The 19,310-nt window shown below is 41.6% G+C and overlaps 3 protein-coding genes across 3 annotated transcripts; 2 read left to right on the top strand and 1 right to left on the bottom strand.

The window, feature by feature from the left end:
- The first annotated feature begins 1,448 nt into the window (after positions 1-1,448).
- On the top strand, positions 1,449-4,143 carry LOC129727789 (probable cytochrome P450 313a4). The gene is made up of 3 exons (XM_055685969.1): positions 1,449-2,135; positions 2,207-2,333; positions 2,391-4,143. The coding sequence occupies exons 1-3, from the start codon at positions 1,519-1,521 to the stop codon at positions 3,168-3,170; spliced, it is 1,524 nt and encodes a 507-aa protein (XP_055541944.1). The 5' UTR covers positions 1,449-1,518; the 3' UTR covers positions 3,171-4,143.
- A 309-nt stretch (positions 4,144-4,452) lies between these two features.
- LOC129727792 (cytochrome P450 4C1-like) lies at positions 4,453-15,071 on the top strand. Its single transcript, XM_055685974.1, has 3 exons — positions 4,453-4,598; positions 4,654-5,000; positions 13,952-15,071. The coding sequence occupies exons 1-3, from the start codon at positions 4,510-4,512 to the stop codon at positions 14,890-14,892; spliced, it is 1,377 nt and encodes a 458-aa protein (XP_055541949.1). The 5' UTR covers positions 4,453-4,509; the 3' UTR covers positions 14,893-15,071.
- LOC129727793 (protein HGH1 homolog) lies at positions 14,932-16,189 on the bottom strand. Its single transcript, XM_055685975.1, has 3 exons — positions 15,896-16,189; positions 15,115-15,839; positions 14,932-15,057 (listed from the first exon to the last, which is right to left on the bottom strand). Exons 1-3 carry the CDS (start codon positions 16,148-16,150, stop codon positions 14,958-14,960), a joined length of 1,080 nt encoding a protein of 359 aa, XP_055541950.1. The 5' UTR covers positions 16,151-16,189; the 3' UTR covers positions 14,932-14,957.
- Between the last annotated feature and the right edge of the window lie 3,121 nt (positions 16,190-19,310).

Here is a 19,310-nt window from a genome sequence, read left to right as displayed (position 1 = left end):
GTTTAGATATTTTTTCTTCCTACTTGCAAAAGTGGAAAATCTCTCCCAATGCTTCTAAAACTCAAATGATAATTTTTCCGCATAAGCCTAGGGCTTCTTTCCTCAAGCCAAACAATAATCACGTTGTCAAGATGAATGGGGTTATTTTAAGTTGGTCCGACAAGGTTAAGTACTTGGGACTAATTTATGATAAAAAAGTTATTTTCAAAGAGCACATTGAGAGTATACAAGCCAAGTGCATCAAATATACGAGATGTTTATATCCTCTCATTAACAGGAATTCTAAACTTTGTTTAAAGAACAAACTTTTGATTTACAAACAAATTTTTAGACCAGCAATGCTTTATGCTGTACCGATCTGGTCAAGTTGCTGTTCAACAAGGAAGCTGTTCAACAAGGAAGAAACGCCAAAGGATTCAGAATAAAATTCTGAAAATGATTTTGAAGCGTCCTCCTTGGTTTGGTACACTCGAATTACATAGACTTACTGGTGTTGAACCATTAGAAGCTATGTCAAATAAAATTATTAACAATTTTCGACAAAAATCGTTGCAATCCTCAATTGCTACGATAAGCTCTCTTTATAGCCAATAAGTTAGCAATTAAGTTAGTTGTAAGTTTACTTCCCCTTTTCTGACAAGTAGGTTTAAATCCCTACGAATGATAAGTCCTAATTGCGAAAGCAAACAAATCCTAACAATTAAAATTACAAATTTCTAGCAGTGTTGAGAAGTCACCATTTGTGATTGGACACACATACTCATTATTTACTAATATTTATCATAAATACTTAAGCTACTAACAAATCCCCCCTTGAAAAAAAAAAAAGTTTTGATTTGTTTGAAGTTGTAAAAGCTCGTAAAAGTTTCTAATGAATTTTGATTAGGTTGGACAAGATAAGTGTCACAAATTTGAACGCATTGTCTACTTCAATTACTCTGTTGGTTTTTGAGAGTATTATTTGAAAATTCAGAAATAATTGTCACGTGGTTCGTAGTAAAAATATTACAAAATCTCTTGGTAAAAGCTCCGCCCTTCTCTTCTGAACAAACGAGGTTTAGGAACGACTCTTTAGATTACATAGCAGTCCTAATGGCTGTTACTAGTTTACGCATAGAACAGAATATATTGACAAGTTCGATCTCGAACATGAAAGTGTTGACGCAAAAACTCCACAACAATGTAATAAAGAAACCGATTCGTATCTATTGAAACATTTACAATTAGCGGCAATGGCTTTTAGGTTAATTTATGACAGAAACCTTTACAAACCATCGATCCCCACAGCTTCCTCGAACGGTGTCAGTCGTAATTAAATGGAGATGGGAGTTTAAGAGGGTGAGAAAAACCATCGGGGTCAAAATCTCCCCTAAGCGTTATTTTTTCTCCGATGAGAGATCATAAATACTACCGATTGTTACGCGCCGTCCTTCAGTAGAATGTAGCACCTCGGCTGGTCAACACCGCCCTGTCTCGTGAATGCAGTTCTATTCGTAGTCCCAACAAAAGAAGAAAAACATGTTTGCTACCGTATTGACTTTCACCACGATCGTATTGATTACTGTGTACTACCAATACCGATGGTCGCGCAGGCGTTTGTATGAGTTGGCTTTTAAGTTACCGGGTCCTTTCGATCTGCCAATAATCGGTAGTATACATCTGGGCTTCCGACGAGGACCAACGGAAATTTTAAACTACTTGATCCAGTTCCTGCACACCGTGAAAACCCCGATGCGAGCATGGGTGGGTCCTTTCCTATTCGTCGCCGTGGATCAACCTGAACATTTAGCGGTAGTTATGAACTCCCCACACTGTGTCAAACGTTCGTATGTGTATAAATTTTTCGGAATCGAGAAAGGACTTTTCAACGCGCCACCAGAGTTGTGGCGAAAACTACGCAAACAGCTGAATCCGTCATTTTCTGTAGCCAACACCAAAAATTTCGTGCCCACATTTAACGAAAAAGCAGACAAATTAGTGTCGAGTTTGCAGTGCAAAGTTGGGCCGGTAATGTTTGATATGATTCACATGGCCGGTGATTATTCTCTGTCCTCATCGATGGTCAACTCACTTGGAATAGACTTGGATAACGATAACAGTGACTATAAGAAACGCTATCTCCAGAATGCCGAAAGGTGCGTATAAGCTTTCTAAAGATGCTTTATTTTTACTATTCTGTTTTCTATTTGAAATTGTATTATTATAGAATGTTTACATTGATGTGGACCAGAATCTATAAAGCGTGGCTTCATCCAGATTTTATCTACAAACTGACAAGCGGATACAAGGAGGAGAAAGAATGCTACAAAATGTTTCAAGAAATGTCACGAAAAGTGAGTCAACTTTTCTCAATTGCAGTATTTTGTGATACTGATTTCAATTAACTATAGGTATTTGAAATGCGAAAAGCGGAGAGACTGAAAAACCTTGAAATGTCAACCGTCAGCCCTAACCGAGACGAGGACAATGTTCGTCGTAATCAAATTTTCATACAAAATCTGGAGCAGATTGCTGCAGAGACAGACATTTTAGACGAGGAAGGTGTGATACAAAATCTGGACACATTTATATTTGCCAGTAACGATACAACAGCATCCGCCATATCTACGACGCTGCTACTGCTAGCGATGCATCCCGAGGTTCAGGAGCGCCTCTATCAGGAAATAACAGAAGCACTCCCGCGCGATTACATCGATTATGAGGATTTATCGAAACTTGTTTACTTGGAGATGGTTATCAAAGAGTCGATGCGTTTGATTCCAGCGGGTGCCGCCATAGCACGTGTGTGCGAGAAAGAAATTCAAGTCGGAGGATATACAATTCCTGCCAACTCACAGATAGTGATCCCGATATTAAAGGTGCATCGTGACAAAAACATTTGGGGTGAACGATCGGAGCAGTTTGATCCGGAGCATTTCTCGCCGGAGAACTGCGCAAAGCGACATCCATACGCGTTTCTAGGCTTCAGTGCGGGTATACGGAATTGCATAGGCGTAAAATATTCGCTCGTAAATTTAAAAATCGTGCTGGCAAAACTAGTGAAAAACTATCGCTTCTCCACCGACCTTAAACTCGCAGATCTCAAGTTTGTAGCATCAATTGTAATGAAAATTGCAAACGGTTATATGATACGCATCGAGCAGCGAACTGGAAAAGTATCTCACACTTAACTCGTTAATACCCGTTATTGTAATTAGCAGATGTAGATGCAATTACCGGCGGGCGGAGTGTGCGTTTATGCAACAACACGCTCACTCATTTAACACCGGAAATGAAGAACAAATGTTGCGTAATAGCCTTGCATGCTATTGATGGTGAGATTGTAGATAACAATATTTGCACTAACTAATGGATCATGTAAATTGATAACTAGCATGAATAAAATGTACAGTTCATATTAGGAATACTAATTGATTCGCATACAAAGCTTTTACTTGAAAGCTCCGGCCGGTATACTAATTGCCGAGTGAATTGTAACTGAAAGGCCAAATCGCTCCCCAATGACAAGCGGGTGCTTTGAAATACACCACTCTCCTAAGAGAGACTACTCGTCGAAGCTTGATTGCCTAGCCAAGGGAAGATTCTTTTCATCCCGTTTCGGAAGGGAAGTTTTAAACGATTCGATATACTCCACGAGACACGTCGGATGACTTTACTTACGCGGTAACCTGGGGCTATTCAACAACGGGATTTGAATTTGAATGGATTTGAAAAGTTGGATGAAGCATAAAGTTGTCGTCTTCCGGTTTTGTGTTCCGCCGGGCAACCGTGGGAGCTGACATTGGTGTCGTAGGGGATGAGTAGTACGAATCAATCAGAAGTAATTTGACTGTTCCATTTTCTACCGCCTTTGGGCAAGATTCAGGTTCTTGTCTCCAACTCTTTACACGCTCAAAATAGATTCGCGCCTAAACCTTAAATGGAGTAGCTATCTAAGGGTCTATCTATGGGATCTATGGGCTTTAAAACGCACAGAACTTTTCGTTCGGCAAAGTCCCACAGAATAGAGAGAAAAAAAGGGTCAATCTACTTTTCGATCAAACCAGTGGTTGCTTGCACAGCAAGCGAAAGTATGGGGACTCGTTGCTGGGGTTGAATGTTTTGCCAATTATTTGATTACTCGCCCTGAACCTGTTGCAGTAACCTAAGCAGCAGATTGTTTTAAAAAAAGTTGAATGTGGTAATCCTGAAATTGATATTAACATGCATTTCACAAAATGCGAAATAAATATCCAGATAAAATCAACTATGATTGTTTATTACCATCAAGTACAAACAATAATAATTAAAATTAATAATATCCCAGATACTTGTTACAAGATGACACTGCAAAGCACACCGTATCTTAATTAATTACTACCATTAGATTCCCATTGTTCATGCTGCTCGCAATCAATTCAAATGGCATAAAACGACAATTTTCCTCCCTCGCCAGAAACAGTTTCCGATGTATCAAACTATCGTGCTATTCGTGATTTTCTCTTCCATCGCTTTTTGCGGCTGTTGGTTATGGCGCGATCGAAAAATTCACCTCGCTTTACGCCACCTACCGGGTCCACCCAGTTTACCGCTGCTCGGGTCCAGCTACTTGTTTTTCGGTAAGACTAGCTCGGAAATATTCTACACCTTCGCACAGCTGACCCAAAAGTATAGCCACCAGGGTCACCCGATTCGGTTCTATCTCGGGACAGTGCCGTTTGTTATCATTAGTCGACCGGAGGATGCTCGAGCTATCCTAAGCTCTACATCAGGCCTCGAAAAACCGTGGATTTATCGGTTCACCCCTTTGGAAGGAATTTTCTCGCTCCCGCTCGGGCAGTGGCGTTTACACCGGAAAATAATTCAGCCTAGCTTCAACTGGAATGTCTTGAGAAGTTTCATACCGTTGTTCAAAACGGAAGTGGACGTTCTTTTGGAAAACTTACACACGATGGCCATCCAAGGAAACGCGTTCGATATTTATGGTTTTGTTTCGGCTTGTACACTGGATATGGTATACGGTGAGTACTGTTTACACTGTGAGTACTGTTAAAACATTTTACGCACCTTTTTCATGAAATGTTAAAATGGGATTTTTTACATGGTAAAAAATTGAAAAAAATATCGGATAGCGAATAGCTTATCTGATTTTTTTTACATTTTATTTGAATATGATATAAAAAACGTACGATTCCAGTTTTTATTACACAATTAGTTTGTATGCAGTATGAAATGAAAATGAACCCGTATAGAAAGGCGAGACGGAAATTATCGAAAAAAAGGGTGAACATATGATGATAACGGAATAAGAAATACACTACAGTCTTTTATAAGAGTTTTACACGGATTTTGAAATTTACGCGGATATCGGAATTTACACTTTGCTTACGCGCTGCGTATCTCTCGCGTTAAAAAATACTTGAGTGTAAAAGAAAATGCCATGAAAATGTGCGTATAATAATGTTTCTATCCTCGTCGTTCTGTGAAACCAACTTGTTTTGCTCCATCTCGGATGGTGTCAATATGGAAAATTGGCGGATACTGTGTACAAAGACTTGTGTACAAGCTGCATTTGATCAAATTTAAACCGACGGCTTAGTTATCATTTTATTTCATTTATTTGGCATTCCGTCATGACCCAGCCTGATAAACAAAGTTTCTCCAATTCACTCGGTTATTGGCTGCTGCTCTCCAATCCCTGGGACACCGTGTACTCTCCGCCAGATCTCGCTCCACCTGATCTACCCATCTTGCTCGCTGCGCCCATGGTCATCTTCTTCCTGCCGGATCCGAGACAAACACCATCTTCGCAGGGTAGTTATCCGGCATTCTTGCAACGTGCCCTGCCCAGCGTATCCATCCAGCTTTGGCCACCTTTTAAATACTGGGTTCGCCGTAGAGTTGTGCGAGCTCATGGTTCATCCTTCGCCTCCATATTCCGTTCTCCTGCATACCGCCAAAGATCGTCCTTAGTATTCGTTGTTCGAAAACTCCGACCACTCGCAGGTCCTCCTCGAGCATTGGCCACGTTTCATGCCCGTAGTGAACAACCGGCCTTATGAGCGTTTTGTACAGGTTACACTTCGACTTGCACTGATAATACGCCTCCGGATCTCACGGCTGGTATCATTTTCCTCAGTTACCAGTGAGCCAAGATAGACAAACTCGTCGACTACCTCGAACTCATCGCCGTCGATCGTAATGCTACTACCTAAACGATGCCGGTCGGCTTCGGTTCCGCTGGCTAGCATATACTTGGTTTTAGACGCATTAATCTGCAACCCAATCCTCGCTTCTTCGCGTTTTAGACTGGTGTACTGTTCTGCCACCACCGCAGTTGTTCTGCCGACAATGTCCATGTCATCGGCAAAGTAAACAAATTGACTGGATTTGTTGAAAATCGTACCCCGCGTGTTGATGTCCGCTCGATTCATTACAACCTGTAGCGCAATATTGAATAGAAGGCAGGAGAGACCATCACCCTGTCGAAGCCCCCTGCGTGATTCAAATGGACGGCTTCCACCTTTCGGTCACCTCACGGTCGTCCGTCAGAATACTACCATCTTTATCCCGGCACATTTCGGCTCGCGGCACAAAGCCTCTGCGGAATGCGTTGAGCTTCTGATAAAACTTTCGCGTTTCCTGAGAATGATATAGCTGTTCCAGCTCTGCTAATTCCTCCTCCTCCAGGCAGCGCTTTTTCTCCCGGAAGATTTGGGCTCGCTGCATCTTCTTCTGTCTATGTCTTTCCACGTTCTGACGAGTGGCACTGCGCATCTTAGCTGCCCGCGCGGCGTTCTCCTCATCCATCACCCTCCTACATTCGTCGTCGAACCACTTTTTTCGTTGGGTTCGTCCCACATGCCCGATGACGTTCTCCGCTGGCTGTTCTGATGGTGTTCCAACAGTCCTCGAGAGGAGCTTCCTCCAACTGGTCCTCTTTCAGCAGCGCAGCTTCGAGCGAATGCGCGTACTTTTCGGCGACGTTAGGCTGCTTCAGTCGCGCGAAATCTAACCGAGGCGGACGCCGGTACCGAATGTTGTTAACAACGAAAAGTTTTGGGCGCATCTTAACTATCACCAGAGTCGACGTTAGCGCTCCTATAGGATCTAACGTCGATGATGTCTGAGAAGTGCCGACAGTCAATCAGAACATGGCAGATCTGTGTTTCTGTCTGATTTGGTGACCTCCAGGTGTACTTGTGTAGGAGGTTGTGCTGGAAGCAGGTACGATGCACGACCATGTTCTTGGAGGCGACAAAGTCGATGAGTCTTAGGCCCATTTCGTTGGTCAGCTGACCAACGGTGCGCACTGCACCTTCCAATCACCGGTTTGTATCCCTGCTCCTGGCCGACCTGAGCGTTGAGATTCACGATGACGATCTTGATATCATGTTTTAGGCAGCAGTCGTACTCACTGCGCGTAGAATTTATCCTTGTCATCTTCCGCTTGGTTAATGTTGGTAAATCTTTGATTTTATACATTCCGGTGATTCACAAGCACATCCACTGTTCCCAATGGGAGTGATCTTAGACCACTTCTTTTGGTACCTATGGTATTTCAATGATGTCTCAGCTCGTCTTGGGATAGGTTGTAAGCTGATGATTTGGAGATTTTTGTCGTTCAAGAATTTTTCTTTTTTTTTGAAGAATGGTGTCGAGATGACGTAATGTGCCTAATATTATTTCATCGTGGTAGTCACCGTGTTTCAACAGCTCACTGGGGAGTTGGTCAGTTCCAGCTGATTTATTGTTTTTCAGCCGGTCGACCTCATCGCGTCAGCCGCGCGTACACTGGCTCCGTGCAAGACGGAGGATGCAGCGAAATGAAGAACAGAGGACAGAGCGCCGCGCAGCATTTAGTTCTGCAAGAGCGATGCTAAAGAGTGCGATGTAGACAAGCAAGAGGACCCGCTTCGGTAGGCTATGCGCGAGTGCCAATACGAACCCGTGGGGTAACGCATACAGGATCGTAATGGTCAAGACCAGAGGAGCGCCGGCGCCTGCAGAGCGATCACCAGCGACGCTGGAGTGTATAATCGGGGAGCTCTGTCCACACCACGAGCCCAGTCCTTGGCCTCCGGCAGTCGAGTCTCACGCCCGACGTCCCAGTATCTCAGACAAAGACCAGAGATGGTCGGCCAACCTGCCGAACATCCAAACAGCCGTGTCGAGATCGAGGAAGAGGTTAGGGTCACGAATGAGGAACTCATCGTGATCGTCATCTCCCTAAAGGTGAGCAAGGCACCGGGAATGGATGGAATCCCTAACCTGGCAATAAGGCTGGGGATAAAAACGACCCCCGTGTTGTTTCAGGCCGTCTTGCAGAAGTGCTCGGATAACTGCCTCTTCTTGAAGAGGTGGGAGCGGCAGAATCTTATTGCGGGAGGATAGCAAACCGACAGGGGACCCATCGGCATACAGGCCTATCTGCCGGCTGGACACTGTGGGCAAGGTGCCTGAGAGGATTATCCTCAACAGACACGGGGGGTGTAAACAGTCTGGCAAGCAACTAGTTCGGTTTCCGGCAGGGCAGGTCCACGCTGGATGCTATCCTATCCGTCACCAAGACGAGGGAGGTGGCTTTTTAGCGAAAGAGAAGGGGCATACGTTATTGCGCAATCGTCACGCTTGACGTGAAGAATGCGTCCAATAACGCCAGCTGGGACTCCATAGCGCTTGCGATCAGGAGCATCCATGTACCGGTGTCGCTGTACAAGATTCTGGAAAATTACTTCCAGAATCGAGTACGTGTTTACAACACGGAAAAAAGTCAGAATTGCGTCCAAAATTACCGTAGGAGTTCCGCAAGGTTCTAACCTGGGACCGGTGTTGTGGAATGTCATGTATAACCGTGTTGAAACTTAAGTTCCCTGTAGGAGTTGTGATCGTCGGCTTTGCAGTCGACATAACGCTAGAGGTCTACGGCGAGTCGATCGAGGAGGTCGAGTTACCGGCCGCGCACTGTATACGCAAGGCCGAAGACTGCATGCACTCCAGGAAACTGGAGTTAGCGCACCATGAGACGGAGGTCACGGTTGTGAATAACCGCAAATCAGAGCATGATCAGGCGGTGATCAGAGTCGGAGACTGCACCATTACCTCAAAGCGACCGTTGAAGCTATGTTTGACGATAAGCTCACATTTGAGAGTCACGTCAACTATGCTTGCAAGAGGGCTTCAACGGCTATTGCAGCACTATCTCGAATGATGTCGAATAGCTCAGCGGTAAACAACGGCAGCAAGCGTAAACTTCTTGCCAGCGTGGTTTCGTCCAAACTTAGGTACGGGGGGCCAATGTGGTCCAAATCGCTAGGTACTAACAAGTATCGTGGTAAACTGGAAAGTACCTGCAGGCCCCATGTACCTGAGGGTTGCGAGTGCGTTTCGTATAATGTCATACCTCGCAGTCCGCGTCCTTTCCGGAATGATGCCTATCAGCATAGCCATTAGGGAGGACGTAGAATACTTCGACCAACGTGACACAAGGGGCATACGAGGTACAAAAAGACCATTCTCGATGATCGGATGGCAACAGGAATTGTCCGATTCCGCGAAGGATAGATGGACGCTTTGCGCTTTGATTGCGCTTTGTTACGGTTGATACTTTTAAATCATACAACACAATTGGGCCTATCACTGCATGGTAGATCCGAAGTGATGTTTCCCATCAGAGCTGACAGGTTTTCACGAAGCCATCAACATCGTGGTATGCTCGTCGTAACGCTTTCAGAATCCGATCCGATATTGTCTGCCGTCTATTCAGCGAGCAGTTTGCAGTTTGCAGCATTGAGTTTCAATCCAAACTCCTTCAAGCAGGAACCAACAAGATTGAGTAGTCTTGGGATCTATGCAGAGTTTTATTCTGCATCTGTTGTTTTAGTCTTCGGAGCACTTGGTCGAGAAGGTACTCTAATAATTTTGGTGACAGAGGACATCCTTCCTGTTACTTTATCGTATGTTTCCGTTCTATGCCCAAACCATTGGAGCGAGGTAGGTTCAGTAAGGCACACGGATACAATTCTGTGTATCAGGTACGGGGGTACGCCCAACCTCGATAACGTCTCGGACACCACGTGTACATCGATGGTATCGAATGCTTGCCCTCAGTCCGACATGATATACGTTGTTCTGTCTTTACGCCAACGCTCGTCCAGCATTTGCCGCACGATGAATTATTGATCTTCAGCAGTTGTTGTAATGACCTGGTTGACCTGGTTGTGATGAACTGATAGTTGTCGACATTACCAAGATATGTTTCCAGTTGTTCCAGTAGGTATCTGGCGTATGTCTGCACTCGTCAGCATTTTTGGCTGTGTGTTTTTTAGAAATTGGTATTGTAACAGTTTTAAGCAACCGATACTTATTTAAATATTTCGTGGATGCGTCGATGCAAACTTTCGGGCCAATATCTCAATAACTTACAGCGTATCGCGTCCACTCCCGCAACTGTAACGTAGGGATAAACTCAGACGTTCTACAGATTGTTGGTGAGCCTGAGGGGTTCGTTCGGCGCTGGAAGCAATACCACTTCTTCGTGACTAGCGCTGACTGGCAGTTTTTCCTTCCATCTTTGAATAGGGTTATACGTTGAGATATTTTTCGTGACTTTGCGTCGATGACGTTTCAAATAACGAAATGTTAGACGCACTCTTTTTAAAACCGAGAAGTTTGCTATGTTTTCAAAAAACAGTAAAACTTTCTCTTCCTGGTGATTTTCATACGCTGTGCTTTTTCTTTTCCGAGCATCTCGGTATTTTCTTTTGAGCTCAGCATGCCGTATGAGCCGTTAAGAGCAAAAGTGGTACATGTGCCATTGAGTAAATTTTTCAGGAGACGCAATAAACAAAAACACTCAACTAGTAAATTATTTTCAACAATTTTTTCCGACATAACTGCACTAAATCATTGCTGGAAAGTTTTCGAAAGACGGTACATAGAGGCATAACGAGTTCTAGTTGAGAAACTTACCCAAACTTCAATGGAAAAACATGTACCACTTTTGTTCTATGGGAAAAAATAATGACAACCAGAAAACGTTGGAGCAAAAGTGGGTTACATGTCCAGTGTGAGCATAAAGGATGCATTAGAGTTCTCTAATCTTAGGGCATTAAACATTCATATCTTCAGCAGAGATGTCCAAGTGATTGAGTACTATAGAATGATGGCCTGTTTGTTGAGGAATTCTGTCTCTTCGTAGCGCTAGTACAGCGCAAATACATGTACATTTGGTAACAGCATACAAGTTGATACTGAAATAGGTAAAATGCTTTCTGTTACAAAGTAGTCACGGGTACACTAGCGCCACGTAGTGAGAAAATTCCAAAGCAGACGGATCCTAATCTGAAAGTACTCAATAGGGTGGGGAAAAATGATCGATTTTCCAGAACCAAGTTTTTTGGTTCCTTTTAGGGCCCCAAACAATCCTAAACATACCGGAAGTCGATTGGTTTTGTCTCCGCTTGGCGCATTGCTATTTAAGTTTGTATGAAAATTTATATGGGAGAACCTACTTTTTTGCATTTACCTTTCTAGAGAGCTCAATAATGATCTAATAATGCACTACATCATGTAAAAGTATAGTATTTTTAGATGCCTAACAACTTTGCAGAAGGCACTGAAGTGCTAGGATGACCCTAAGAAGAACTATAGCTGTTCAAAGTTGAGTATGTCGATTTAAATGCAAAAAATCTTGTTTTCTGCCAACATTACCAATGTACCGGCGTCAGTACACTCAAAATATTTTTCACGTTATTGTTACGTGAAATTTCCTGTACTTATTCATTTTCTGTCAGTTTTCATGATTCATGTGACAAACATAACATCTACGTGAAAATCACATGCATATGTTTTATCACGTAGTATCTACGTGAACTTGGCAACGTCAAACAGAATGAACTCTCCGTGCGAAAATATACAAGAATCAAAATGGCGAAGCTGTTGTGTAATTCGGTCTCTGAACATAAAATTGATTTCATCGATGGCTTGCCAATGAGTGAGATTTAGGAAAAACCATAATTCGACATGGAATCTTTAGCTTACAGATTTTGTACAGATTCAGTTCAAAGATCCAGGAGTTACCTGAACATAAACAGTAGCAGCTAACAGTAATTATAGACGGTGAACGTCTTAATATTTGTCAGTTTTAATGTCGTTCAATCCATTTTCGAATTGGAAATTTTGCATGCCCGTGCGATTTATCTAGCAACATATTTCAAAAAATTCTGAAATCTAATTTCTCTCTTAAGAATTTGGGAAACCACAATCGAAATAAATACGTTTTATAAAACGTAGTAGCTATCCGTTAATCAAATGCTTTTCACTTTGCCGGTAGTTAAATTCTACGTGAAAATCACATGAAACGCATATGTCTACTGAATAATATTCACAGGATAAATCATCTCACCAGATCATGATGAACTCAAATGACAATCACGTAAAATCTACGTGAAAATGACAGTAGAAAATATTCACATAACTTTTCCGGTAATCATAACGTGAAAAATATTTTGAGTGATAGGATTTCCATCAGAAATAACTTGTCGTAACGAGTTTATACACTCAGCTGGATCAAACAAACGAATTCAGGTCAATATTCTAGGCGTAGGCATAATCTACAACGTGTTTCAAAGGCAACTTCTGATGCAAATCTGACTAACGCCGGTACACTGGCAGTGTTGGCAGAAAAAATGATTTGCAACATAAATTTCGACATACTCAACTTTGAACAGCTCCAGTATTTTTTTGAGACACCCTAGCTCTTTGATGTCTTCGGCCAAGTTGTTGAGCATCAAAAAACCTACCATTTGAAGTCATGAAACCTATGGTTTGAGCCACTTTGAGCTTTTTAGAATGGAAAATGCAAAAACGTTGGTTTTTCCATACAAATCTCCATATAAAATTGAAATGCAATGCGCCAAGCGGAGACTAAACCAATTGACTTCCGATAAATTTAGGGTTGTTTAGTGCCCCAAATAGAACAAAAAAAACTTGGTTCTGGCTTTCTGCTATCAAGTTTCGTTTTTTCCATATAACGATTCCCCACCCTAGTACTCAATCACTTGACCAACTTTGCTGAAGACATGATTGTTTTATATCCTAAGATTCTCGACTTACAATTCATCTAACATGCACAGACTGGACATGTACCACTTTTGCTCTAAACGAAATAGTGATTATGTTAATTACCAAAAATTGTGTTGGCTATAACAATGGTTTAGGTTATCAGATCTCGGTTTTTCTTGGATATTCTAGTACATTATTGCGTGCTACCCAAAAAGTGTAAAAATGGCACATGTACCACTTTTGCTCTTAACGGCTCTTCTAGAAGTTGATGGGGACATGGATCTGTTCAGCGTTGTTGATGCAGTGTTAAATACAGCAGTTATTGTTGAATCGATAAGCTGGTTAATGTTACTGCCATCATTTTGAATCTGTACTTTGCTGGTAACTTCTTTAGAGTAGCGCTCTTTTGCTTCTCATTTATCTCCATTCCGCTCAACAACTCGCATTTTTTGTAATAAAATGGCAGAATATTTTCAATATGAGATAAATAATAAAGACGAATTCCAATTTGGAAAGTTCGACAGGTAGTCAGGCGTTATGCCTAGATGAGAATCGTCGTGGTATACGTGCTATGACAGAAAATGCAAAAAGCCGGGGAAACGATGGACTATACTTTAAGTATTTCCAGCGTTATATTTTTGAGCATAGTTTTTATAGACATTGAAACTAATTTAAGTAAGGGAATAGTTGGTACCCCTGTTGTTTATCGGTTTCCAAGAACAAAGCATCCGAGCTATTAACTTTTTACAGTTTTTGCCTTTATAAGATACCTTTGCCACGATTTGTAACAGCTTCGGTTTTGCATTCATTTTATTACTCTAATAAGTTCCTCATTAAATTAACCAACTTTTACGCAAATTTGCGGAGATATACGTAACTTTCTAATTATCCGACAGTATTATTTCAGCTACTACCCTGGGTATGGACATGAACATACAACGACAACCGCGCTGCGATTATCTGACTATTCAAGATGAACTGTTCGAGCTGGTAACAAAACGAGTAACAAACGTGCTGTTGCATCCTGCCTGGATCTATCACTTCACTAGCTATCATCGACGAGAAACCAAAGCGAGGCAAGTTTTTACCGAGCCCGCTAAAGAAGTTTTACGCCTCAAACCAATTGAAAACCAACTTTGGGAGCACGCTGAGGAGAAAAGAATCGAGCCTCAAATTCTAATCAAGCAACTTTATGAGGCCGCCAGAAGTGAATGCCGTTTCGATAGAAATGCTATCGAAAAGGAGCTGAACACGATTATATTTGGTGGGAATGAAACCACAGCAACAACCGTAGCCAACACATTGCTGTTAGTAGCAATGCACCCGCAGGTCCAGGATAAACTAGTAGCAGAATTAGAAACGGTTTTCGGAAATAATCGAGATCAAATTACCTCTGAACAACTGCAACAGCTAAAATACATGGAAATTGTTCTAAAAGAATCCATGCGATTATTTCCTGTCACTACGATTCTGGGTCGAAAAACATGTAATGAGGTTCAGCTGGACCAAATAACGATTCCGGCTGGAGTTAACATTGCTATCGATGTGTTCAACATCCATCGAGATTCACACAACTGGGGCTCAGACGCTGACAAGTTTATACCGGAGAGGTTTCTACAATCTCAACATCATCCTTTTGCGTTTTTAGGATTCAGTGCTGGTCCACGAAATTGTATCGGTAAACGATATGCATGGATTTCCATGAAAATTATCCTAGTCGGTGTATTGCAGCGCTTCAGGTTGTCAACAGAATTACACTTGGATGAAATTCGCCTCAAGGTAGCAATAACGGTCAAATTAATGAATAAGCACATGATTACACTCCCTGTTCGTTCCAACGAAAATTAAAAAAAAAAGATTAGTTCTTTACAATTAAAAAAATCTAGACTCATTGAAATTATCTGTAGTTTTTATTACAATTCGTTGTTACTTCCTAGGTTGTCCAGTTTCATAATCACATCATCAGGAATATCCAATGTCTTTAAATTATCTTCACCAATTTCATCCTCCGTCCTGTAAAAATATGTCAAGGAATAAAACGAATGCAGAACTTGGCATTTAAAACCATACCTTATGAGAACATCTACCACACTTTCACACGCCGCCAGAACACGCGGATCTCCAGCTGGACTACACTCAAATTTGTGCAGCTCTCTCAGAATCTCGTAGGTGCCTCGGTCGCGCAAGTATTCACGGCCCTTCCTAGTAGCGCACAACTGACCTAACGATTCCACCAACATTTTCCTGATATCCGGATCCTCTTCGCATCCTTTCTCTGGACCCAGATATTGCAGCTCTACGGGAAGTTTAGCGTTTGTTTCTTCGTCAAACTCTTCCGGTCCGGCCAACGGCAATAGAATAAAAGGGAGAACATCAACTTCGCCGCTCAAAAGCCATTCGTGTACGGTAGTGTCGAAGCAAATATTTTTCAGCAAGCCAACTGCTCCGCCACGACGGACAATACTGCCTTCATGGTGCACAAAAGGAAGAATCCGTGTCAGCAAGTCCGTTTTTCGATTGCAAAACAGCTCTCGACCACGTTTACTTTGCGACAGGTTGCTGAACAATGGACCTAAATAATTCAAATGTCCTTTCTGTTGATTAAAATTAATCCTGTTGAAACATGTCGCTAGTTTTTCGAAAGCGTATTCAATTTTGTCCAGTTGCTCTACAACTATCTCGACCAGGTGTTCCGGTCGTGTCATGTTACAAAGTACCATACTCCATGCATCTGACATTTTTGAATTTTCGTTTAAAATCGCTTCATACGCCAACGGTACTATTCGATCTGCTAGCTTAAACAATGCTTGAAAACATCACCAATTTTAACTGGTACTATAATAATTATTACCTTTGTCACCAATTGTTCGGCCCCACATTGTTCCGCCGAAAGGTTAACCAGTGTCAACACTGCACCTTTTTGAACCGCCTCCGAATCATCGCCGGTGAGTTCTACGATGTTAATCAACAGTGGTGTACACTTGCCGATGAGCACTATACCATCTTTCGACCCAGTTAGGCCTAGCACATGTGATAGTGAAACCGCTTTAAGATCTAACCGCGAAGATTTGCTCAAAAAAGGAGTTATTTCTTCTAGCGCTTCCATGACTGCACGTACGTTTCGACTTACAGTTTACCTTTATCTCCTCGTCTTTGTTTACTTTATGTGAGCGTCAAACGCACGTGGTGCAATACGATGGAACATATAAATAGTGCGTAACATTGGGCCAAGAACGTGAAGAAGAGGTTCAGCAGCAGGTTTTCGCTCGACGAAACGTCAAATCAAGACGATAGCAAAGAATAAGGCCTCTGCCATGGTGAACGCGAACGCGAGCGATGGGGCGAGAAACTTGCCGTAGGTTAATAAACAGCTCTCCTTACGACTGTTCATTTATTGTCGCTGCAGCACTACTCTGCAATCCGCTGGTGAGTCCAGCGACGCGAAGATTTCCAGCGATGTCATTTTGTATGATTATTTCTCGCACAGTACAATGCAGTTTTAATGTTCTTTAATTAAATTGACATAGTTTTGCGACTAGAATACATTCAAAACTATTAGAAAATATTACAGTGGCACATTTCGGGACATTTTATGTTGAATCAATTGTTGTTATTGTTGAATTCGCTGGAAAATCCTTGTCAGACGAGCGACTCGTCGCTTCCGATTTTTCTCTGCATGCACAATAATTACCTACGGCAAGTTTCTCGCCCCATCGCTCGCGTTCGCTTTCACCATGGCAGAGGCCTAAAGCCTGTAGTACACTCTTTGTCTAATGGTCAAATATTTGACCTTCTGACATAATGGTCAAATTTATTTGACATCATGGTTGTTGTTTGCCTCTCCGTTACGCTTGAAGGCTACCATACCAATCCCTTGGATTTCAGTCTGTTTTCAATTTATGACAGCTTTATGTATGTTCGATCAGTCGCAACTTGGATACAATCCGGATCCAGAAGCGTGAAAATTGAATGTTATCGAATCGGTAGCTCTAGTATCGCGAGTGCCTATCCTAAATACAACAATAAAAAATCACTTTTGGTATTATTGCCAACATTAAAAGATTTCGGTTTTGGTCATGTTTTGGCAAGGGATTGGTATGGTAGCCTTCAAGCGTAACGGACATCTATTTCTGTACCGTTCATCACAAAACTTCCTTTTATGCCGTCACAATTTGCTTCTATTTGTTTTGAGGCACAATTATTGTACAAAATATCACTTAGAATATCACATTACATACAAAAATCTTGAAAAATTGCTCAAAATTATCCTATATGCTGTCAATAACTGCAGTCAACATTTGGTCGGTTTGCCCGAATCATCATAAGATAAGGGTAAACTGACCATTTTTCGGGTGCCAGTGCCAGTGATGTTGGTAACGCGTCAAATGTATGGTAGCTGACAGCGGTGCCATTCCCGTGTGTTTTGGTTTTGCAGCTTGAAAAACAGCAACAATAACAAACGTACAAACGGTGTACGGTGTTGCTGATATTTGTTTGGTTTTTGCGTGCGGTAATGTGCAAATTTTACAGAATAATTTTTCGAGTCTATGTTTTTTTCAATTTGCCGTTGAATAAAAGTTTTTTAAGAGTTTTGAGTTCGATCGTAGTGGAGCATGTTCGAAATTGTAACCAAAGCCTTAAATCCAGAAAAGCGCAAGTTTAATAATCGAAGTACGCTAGCATGATTATTACTTAAAGCTTATGAAATTTATTATTTTACGTAAAAACAAACCAAAATATTTTGTGAAATGACAATGAATGCAAAAACTGTTTGCGATGAATATTTTTTCGAGCAACTGAAAGGTATCAGTTAAAACAATACTCATCGCAAAAAAATGCTTTTTCCTTGGTTCAAATTGACGGTCGATGACAGCTCATTCTGGTTCATTTTGACACTTACACAGCTTCGTATCCGTTTCTCCCTCCCAGCCCGTGGATTGCATTATAAGGTATTTCAAGGATGTGTATTATCTACACGAAAGACTTTTTCACGCGGGGATACGTAGCACGTAAAACAACGCGTAAATACCGCATTCCGCGTAAAAACGCGTCAATTCCAAAATCCGCGTAGAAAAACTTTATTTGCTAAGGGTTTTTAATTATTTCTGCTAAATACTTTCGAAAAAGCATCAATATAAGTGGTAATTTCACCTGCGAATCGAGCTGAATATCAAGGAAAAATTAAAAAATGCTCGGCCAAATCAGTAAATTTTCAGTAATTGGATTAGGTACCAATAAAAACATGCCACATAAAAAACAACTTTTCTGAAAAATTCGTGTAAATTCCAAAATTGGCGTACAAAAAATGACAAGAAATGTCAAAAAAAATACATATACCACTATTTTTTTCAATTTAAACAGTAAAACTATTGAAAAAATCTATTTTAAACTTAAACAGCCGTAAATGATTTTGAGACAACCCTGCCGTCAAGAAATCATGACACAGGGATGCCAAGCCATTTTTCAAATGTCTTCACACGTAAGAATCTGTAAACACGGTTCCCATTGAAAGTTGTCGGAAATCTCAGTAAACACATTCAATCTGGTGCGGGTTTATTAACCAATTATTAGGCTTCCACTTATTCACAGGTCTCCGTGGCTCTGTGGTTAGCGATGTCGGTCGGCTAGCTCTCCCACACAGTTGTGATATCGGGTTCGATTCCCGATCGAGTCGAGGATCTTTTTGACTCAGCACTGGGGCACGGTGTATCATTGTACTTATCCTACACATGCAAAATGTGCCAAAAACAATATCGATAACGAACTCTTTCAACTAATCTAGTTGATCGAGACCGCTATTAGCCCCAAGGCTCAGCGTGCGATATTGTTTTTTGTTATTCACACGAGCTCTAATGTCTTCGAAATGAAGACATGTCTTCACATTTGGCATCCCTGTCATGACACGTTAACCAGGGTTAAATTTTCCACAGGCCAGCAGCAGAAATGCCACTTTATACACAAGCGGTAGTGAAAATTTAAAACTAAATTATTTTTAAATTTCAAAATCAAAGAAAAATTGTAGAGATCTGAGAAAAGTTACGTAGGTTGACAGATCGGTCATCAATTGGTATTAGAAAAAGAAGCTTTTTTTTTAATAGAAACCCCCTATTGTACGAAAACGAGTGACTGAGCAGAACAACCGTGCTGTGTAAAGTAACTCACTGATGTACCGTTTTGATTCTGTTCATTCCGATCAGGTATTATTTACACCCGAAGGTCATTATTTAGCATTTCAGACGATTCGCCTCATATCGAATTGCAAAGAC

The sequence above is a fragment of the Wyeomyia smithii genome, chromosome 3 (assembly GCF_029784165.1).
Source record: "Wyeomyia smithii strain HCP4-BCI-WySm-NY-G18 chromosome 3, ASM2978416v1, whole genome shotgun sequence".
Lineage (NCBI taxonomy): Eukaryota > Metazoa > Arthropoda > Insecta > Diptera > Culicidae > Wyeomyia > Wyeomyia smithii.
Note: the sequence above shows the minus strand (reverse complement) of the source record. Positions and strands in the feature narration are given on the sequence as shown.

What these genes read in the sequence shown, in the direction of transcription:
- LOC129727789 (XM_055685969.1), top strand. Translation starts at nt 1,519, where the DNA reads ATGTTTGCTACCGTATTGACTTTCACCACGATCGTATTGATTACTGTG. An exon ending in TATCTCCAGAATGCCGAAAG is followed by an intron (nt 2,136 to 2,206) that starts GTGCGTATAAGC and finishes GTATTATTATAG; the next exon opens with AATGTTTACATTGATGTGGA. An exon ending in TTCAAGAAATGTCACGAAAA is followed by an intron (nt 2,334 to 2,390) that starts GTGAGTCAACTT and finishes AATTAACTATAG; the next exon opens with GTATTTGAAATGCGAAAAGC.
- LOC129727792 (XM_055685974.1), top strand. Translation starts at nt 4,510, where the DNA reads ATGGCGCGATCGAAAAATTCACCTCGCTTTACGCCACCTACCGGGTCC. An exon ending in GTCCAGCTACTTGTTTTTCG is followed by an intron (nt 4,599 to 4,653) that starts GTAAGACTAGCT and finishes CCAAAAGTATAG; the next exon opens with CCACCAGGGTCACCCGATTC. An exon ending in TACACTGGATATGGTATACG is followed by an intron (nt 5,001 to 13,951) that starts GTGAGTACTGTT and finishes GTATTATTTCAG; the next exon opens with CTACTACCCTGGGTATGGAC.
- LOC129727793 (XM_055685975.1), bottom strand. Translation starts at nt 16,150, where the DNA reads ATGGAAGCGCTAGAAGAAATAACTCCTTTTTTGAGCAAATCTTCGCGG. An exon ending in CCGAACAATTGGTGACAAAG is followed by an intron (nt 15,840 to 15,895) that starts GTAATAATTATT and finishes GCATTGTTTAAG; the next exon opens with CTAGCAGATCGAATAGTACC. An exon ending in GTGGTAGATGTTCTCATAAG is followed by an intron (nt 15,058 to 15,114) that starts GTATGGTTTTAA and finishes ATATTTTTACAG; the next exon opens with GACGGAGGATGAAATTGGTG.